This window comes from Lissotriton helveticus, chromosome 5_1 (genome assembly GCF_964261635.1).
Source record: "Lissotriton helveticus chromosome 5_1, aLisHel1.1, whole genome shotgun sequence".
In the NCBI taxonomy this organism is placed as follows: Eukaryota; Metazoa; Chordata; class Amphibia; order Caudata; family Salamandridae; genus Lissotriton; species Lissotriton helveticus.
Genome location: NC_136065.1, coordinates 593,792,410 through 593,798,409, shown reverse-complemented (window position 1 = coordinate 593,798,409; position 6,000 = coordinate 593,792,410). Strand labels below are relative to the sequence as shown.

General features: G+C 49.4%; 1 protein-coding gene across 1 annotated transcript in view; it reads left to right on the top strand.

The window, feature by feature from the left end:
* Nucleotides 1-220: 220 nt before the first annotated feature.
* The window catches only part of LOC144754759 (L-threonine ammonia-lyase-like), a 279,218-nt gene continuing 273,438 nt past the window's right edge, over nucleotides 221-6,000 (top strand). Inside the window, exon 1 of the mRNA XM_078642948.1 lies at nucleotides 221-411. Coding sequence (XP_078499074.1) covers nucleotides 308-411 — 104 coding nt within the window. The 5' untranslated portion in view covers nucleotides 221-307. The remainder of the gene's footprint in view (nucleotides 412-6,000) is intronic.

Genomic DNA, 6,000 nt, shown 5'->3' with positions numbered 1-6,000 from the left:
TAAATGAAGTCCTATTTTAGATTTAAAGCTCTGCAGTCGGCGAGAGAGGGCTGCAGGCTCTGTAAATAGCTCACTTAAAGCTGGCAGCGCGCGGCTCGCCGGCCGTCACTCGCGTAAGCCGGGACCTGACTCAAATTGACAGGGACAGGTCGGCTTCTGACCTAATCCCCTTAAATAGGCCAGAGCCGAGCGCTCGATTTTCCTTTCCCAGTCCCAGGGTCGGGCGGAGGACGCCGGTGCCAGAAAGGCCCTTTGATCTTGGCAGAAGCCCCCTCTAGAACAGTCTTTAAGTGGGGGGCCGGTCACTATGAACTTCGCCGCCCAGTTCTGGTACTCGCAGCAGGCCTCGAAGGACCGAGCTGGCTGGACGGAGACGAAGGCTGCCGAGGACAATGACCCCTTTTGGCAAAGGTTGGAGAATGGTGGTGCCTGAGCACCCGCCTCCCCAGTCCCGACATCCCTTTAGTGTGCCGGGTCCCCTCCCCCCAGCTGGGATCCTGGGCCGTACCAATGTCATATCCACGTCGAAGGACCCTCCTGTGGCACCCCCCTCCCTCAAAGCCTCGCCCCTTCCCCCTTTGCTGCTGTAGTTGGTCTCCTCCTCCGCCTCTGCTTGTACCTGACTGTGCTTCTATTTAGGTAATTCCCAGTTTCCTATTCAACCATTGTTAGATATGGAATCTCAATTACAGAATTGTCTTTATTCAAACATTCATTCATGTATTACAGGTTCTTAATATAGTGCAGACCAATACATGCAGAACATGTATGACACAAGTATGTGCATTAATGCTGGGGGGGTGTTAGAACTTAAAATGACGGATTTGCCTCAGCTGTCATTTGTTGGTGGACATAATCTTTGTTCTTCCGCCTACCATTTCAAAGTTTAATAAATGCTGAATCGTGTTGCCCACATCACTTACCGCCGCCACCGCTGTACCCCTGGGCTGACTCCACCCGCTCCCAGGGTAGCCATTAGCAGCTATGGGAGTGAGTTCCAGCTTGAATGAGCGGGACCCTCATAGAGCTGTGGACTTTGGTTCTGTTCTTGGTCCTACATGGTTTAGCAGTGGCCATCAGGGGATATCAAACTGTGTTTTCCTGTACGTTATGTTATAGGTAGAACGTAAATGATTGTCTCATTCCATCCAACTGGTGTCCTACAAATTATATCCATATGGTGATTTTATTCATTGAAACGCATGGCACCTGCAGGGGAAGGCTCAAGTTGTCTTCGCTGCCTCATTACATGTACATGAATTTAGTTGCCTTGTAAGAAAGTTCGATGGTTTTTGATAAGACAAAATTACCACATACTTCATGTGACTCTCTTTGATGTCAGTGAGCTGTCACTCACAAAGAAACTTGAGCCTAAAGAAATTCTGAAGCAAAGGGCTCTGTCTTCGCTCATAGATATCACCCAGTTGAGCTTCCTGAGACCCACCAGCCTCCCACACAGTCACTTGCCTGGAATTAAAGGCCCACTGGCTGAACGTTAGTGTCATAAGACCTCTATGAAACTTCCAGAGCTGTTGTGGTTTCCTAAAAATTCCAGACGATTCCCACCGTGTGACTTCACTTCCTGTTGGACAAGTGGCAATGGGTGGCCTTAGCTTGGTATCAACCTCAGCCATTAAAATCAATATTCCTGCCAAGCCACCCCTCCCATCCCCTCCTCCTCTCCTGCCCTGTTACTCTCATGGCACAATGGGGCGCTGATGAGAGGGGGGTCCAGACTTTGTGCCATGAAGACCCCGGTGTTTTGGGAGTGCAGCTGGTAGGCTACTCTTTACATTGGCAGAGGAAATGTTCACAACATATTCTGAGGCTTAGCCTTACGCAGGCACAGCAATGAGGACAGCAGTAGGCCTTACTCCCAGAGTGTTGGATGAAGAATTGTGGGTAAAGAGAGACAAAACTGAAATGGCGAAAAATGTAGATGAAAGGCGGGGGGGGGGGTTCGATGCACAGAAATACGCACCAAGTTGTATGCCTTTCTTCCTCCCCTATCCTCAAAGTAATGTACACATGTGCAGAAGGAAAGGACTGTCCACATCTGCAGTGCAGATATTAATTTAAGAAAATGTTCAGACTGCAAATTAGCCCCTGCTTTTTCAAAACCCACATCTACTCATGGGGGCCTTACTGTGTCTGTGACCACCTGACTTACATATCTCTGACCACCTGAAGGACCTGCACTGGCTTCCCGTCAGCAAGAGGATCACTTTCAGACTCCTCACCCACGCACACAAGGCTCTCCACGACACGAGCCCTAAATACCTCAACAGCTGCCTCGCATTCTACACACCCACCTGCCAGCTCCGATCCGCCAGCCTCGCCCTCGCCACCGTCCCACGAATTTGCAGATCCACCGCCGGAGGAAGATCCTTCTCCTACCTGGCGTCCAAGACATGGAACTCCTCCCCACCCACCTACGGTTGACCCAGGATCATCTCTCCTTCAGGAAGCAACTCAAGACCTGGCTGTTCGAGCAGTAGCAACCCCCTTCCCCCAAGCGCCTTGAGACCCTAGCGGGTGAGCAGCGCGCTTTACAAATCTATTGATTGATTGATTGATTGGTTAGTGACCTGTACTGGAGTGGGCTCACCGGTGCCTCGCCTATAAGGAATGTGCAAAATGCATTTGCATGCCTCCTTTAACAATCGCTAGCCTTGAATAGAACTCATACAAGCATGAATGTGTGCCTCCATCTAATTTATCTGGTTCAGGAACCCTGTCTTAACTAAGAATTAAGGACTCCTAATGTCTGAGTGCCACATTAGGGCCTTTATTAACTGGTCTCTCCTACAGAGTGAGTTCTTATAAACCATCTGTTATAAATTGATAACACCATCTCAATGGATTATGGAAAAACTGAATCTGGAAATGGGTTCTCCATGGTAGGCCCATCCCAGGCCAAGCCCCCTGGTGGAAATCCCTTCTACTCACCAGCTGCTTCTGGGGCAGCAGTGCTGTAACCCAGGGCCTGATGTCTCCCCTACTGGCACCTCACCTCCTGGCGCAGCACCCAAGGACTTTGGTCAAAGGGTCACCACACTCGCGCACAACCTGAAATCAAGCCTAGAGACAACCCTCATTCACACTTAGGGGCAATAGGACCTTATAAATGACTATTCCAATATTAGCAAGCAATCCACTCTTTGGGTTCCAAGGCATGTGCAATTTTTTTTACTGTGCATGCAAAGTTGGGTGTATTTGGAAACCTGTGCATTGGCGAAGATAGCAACGGTTCCCAAGTCCAAACGACTGTGTCTGTTGCTAGGAGCAGAACACTGGATTTCTGGGTACCGGCTGTACTTTGTGACACTATGAGACATAAAATGGAAACAACATGGTAGGCCCACGAGGTGGAGAGAGGGGGAAGGCGGGCACAGGGTCAGTGGTGAGGGGGTGATGGTGGGGGACAGCACAAGTCTTGGGGGGTGGGGAGGTACATCTGCTGCCACCCCTGGTCGATCACTGGTCGATCACTGAATCCACTGCAGGAATTTCTATTTGACCCCACAGTTGCGGGTTCAAATTCCAGCAAGTCCACTCAGTGTTTCACCTCATCTACTCTGAAATGTCCAATCCTTGTCACTTCTCTAATCTGAAATGTTCTGCTCAGTTGAACGTGCAAATCCAATGGTGTATGGTAACGAACGGTATGGCGGTGCCTGTTCCCCAAGAGGCAAACAAGGGTTTCATGTCACCCTTCCAGGGCTTTAAAGGGAGCTGGGGCTAGCTTCATGACTTGATGCGTTTTTTAAATACTTGTACAAGGTGCATTCTGTGCTCAACATGCAGGACTGGCGATTGAGCCTACATTGAGGCCTTTTACAGAGTATGGGCACACAGTCTACGGGGAGCGCCAGGATGTTGATGGTCCAAACAAGCAGACAAGTTGGGGCGCATAATGTAAAGTAACAAAGTTAAGAGCACTGTAATCAGAGAGTGTACATACAGACTGCCTAGTGACGTTACTGCCAGACAGATTAGTGAGAGAACAGTCAGGCAGATTAGTAAATCCACTAATGTGCATATCTTTTATAAGACTTACCAGAGTGCCTGTATTACTTAAATATTTCACTTGAAATAGAAGAGTGTGAGCAGCTTTCATGCCTTATCCCTTAGCAGAATTGCAGGTTACCAGTTTCAAGTAGTTTCAACTGCATTCAGTAATCTGCAGCTGGGCCTGTAAGCTTAGAGTAAGACTGGCGTGTATGAGTGCAGTATGGCTGGTGAGTGAGCCTATGGCAAAGGTGGTAGCAAACAAGGTAAAATGGGTGCTACCAGTAGATCAGTGAATATACTGCCAGGCTAGTTAATAGACAGTGACATGTTAGTGACACACGTATGAGACATGGGGTAGGCAGACTTGGTAGTAAATGCTATACTAGATAAATTAGTGAGCACAAAGTCTGGTTTGTGAGTGTGCAGTCTAGTGAGCATTCAACTAGGATGGAATTAAGTAAGACAGTTTAGTGAGCGTGCAGCCATGATGTTCATTGGAATATAGCTGGATCAGTGAGTGGGTGTTAGGCCAGTTTGTCTATTGAACATGTATGCACGGTGGTTTGTGGACTACAGGCAGACTTGTCACTACATGTGCAAATAGAGTGATTTATAAGTGTACAACCATACTGGCAAGGCACAGCTGTCAGTGAGGGGGCAGCAGATCTGGTTAGAGAAGCCAGAGTCACTAGGTGTAGAAGCCAGATGTTTAGCAAGTTTGCAGGTTTATTGGTAGTGATTGTGCCTGTTGATTGGCAGTGATTGTGCAGTCATACTTGTGAGTATGCAGCATTATTGGGTAATATGGTCTGGTACTGCCTAAGACCCCCTCCCTTCCATAGGACATATACCCTTGGTGAAATGAGGGGCCCTCCCCACTCACTTGGAGGCTCGCCGCCCCTCACTTTCCCCCAAGGCAAACAATGCTAACACCACAACTGTTTGGATTAGGGGTTGTTAGACCTGACACCCTTGGCGTGGTTTTTCCCCCATCTTTTTGCCTCTGACTCATGTATTTTTGATGCTGTGCTGGATTTCGTTTTTGCTGGTTTAGATGTTTTGGACACTCTGCCACTGCTGATCAGTGCCAGAGTGTAAGTGCTCCCTCTGTAAATTGCCTTATTGATTAAATATACCTGATTGGCATATTTGCATCACCATGAAGTCCCTAGTAAAGTGCACTATGTGTGCCAGGGCTGGTGATGACAGATGCTACTAGTGGGCCTGCAGCGCAGATTGCGCCACCCACATGAGTAGCCCTAAAAAGGTGACTCAGGCCTGCCAGCGCAGGGCCCGTGTGCAGTCAGTGGACTGCCCTGTCCCCCTGGCCAGTGTCTCCACTGGCTGGGCCTAACCCTTCCCTGTCTGTGCACATCAGTCACCCCTATGGAAGGCTCAAGGTACCCCCTGGGCAGGGTGCAGTGTATGGATAAGGTAGAGCATGTACTAGTGCAGGTCACATGCTCTGGCAGTGGGCAGCAGCCATTTTGTGCGCTCACCGCTGTAAGGCTATCTTGCTCCATAGAATAACATGGGGGAGGCTGGTCCCAATGGATACCAGCCTATCTCCTCAAAGAAACATGATGGGACATAAGTGAAAGATATCCCTGAACTCAGAATTTAATAACACATCTTTTAGTGAAGGTTGTTTTTAAATCCTGTGTTTGAGAATAGTACTTTTAGAAAGTGGCTGTTCTCTTGTCTAAACCTTTCTGTGTGCCTGGGTCTGTTTATGGAATGCCTGTCTGGTCTGAGGGTGACAGGGCCTGCAGAGCCCCCGGAGGGAGGGGGTCGGAGTCAACCCGTGGATGAAAGGCCACATCTGCTGCCGGGGAGGCGGGAGGAGATGGCGCCTGGTAGTGAAGGGCTGTGCCTGCCTGACCACCATGCTGGCTCCCCCTCCTGCCGGCCAACTGTCACCTCTGACCCTGAAGCTGTCAGGAAGAAGAAAACCAGAAACACCCAGCGCTCCGCAACCCCCAGAAC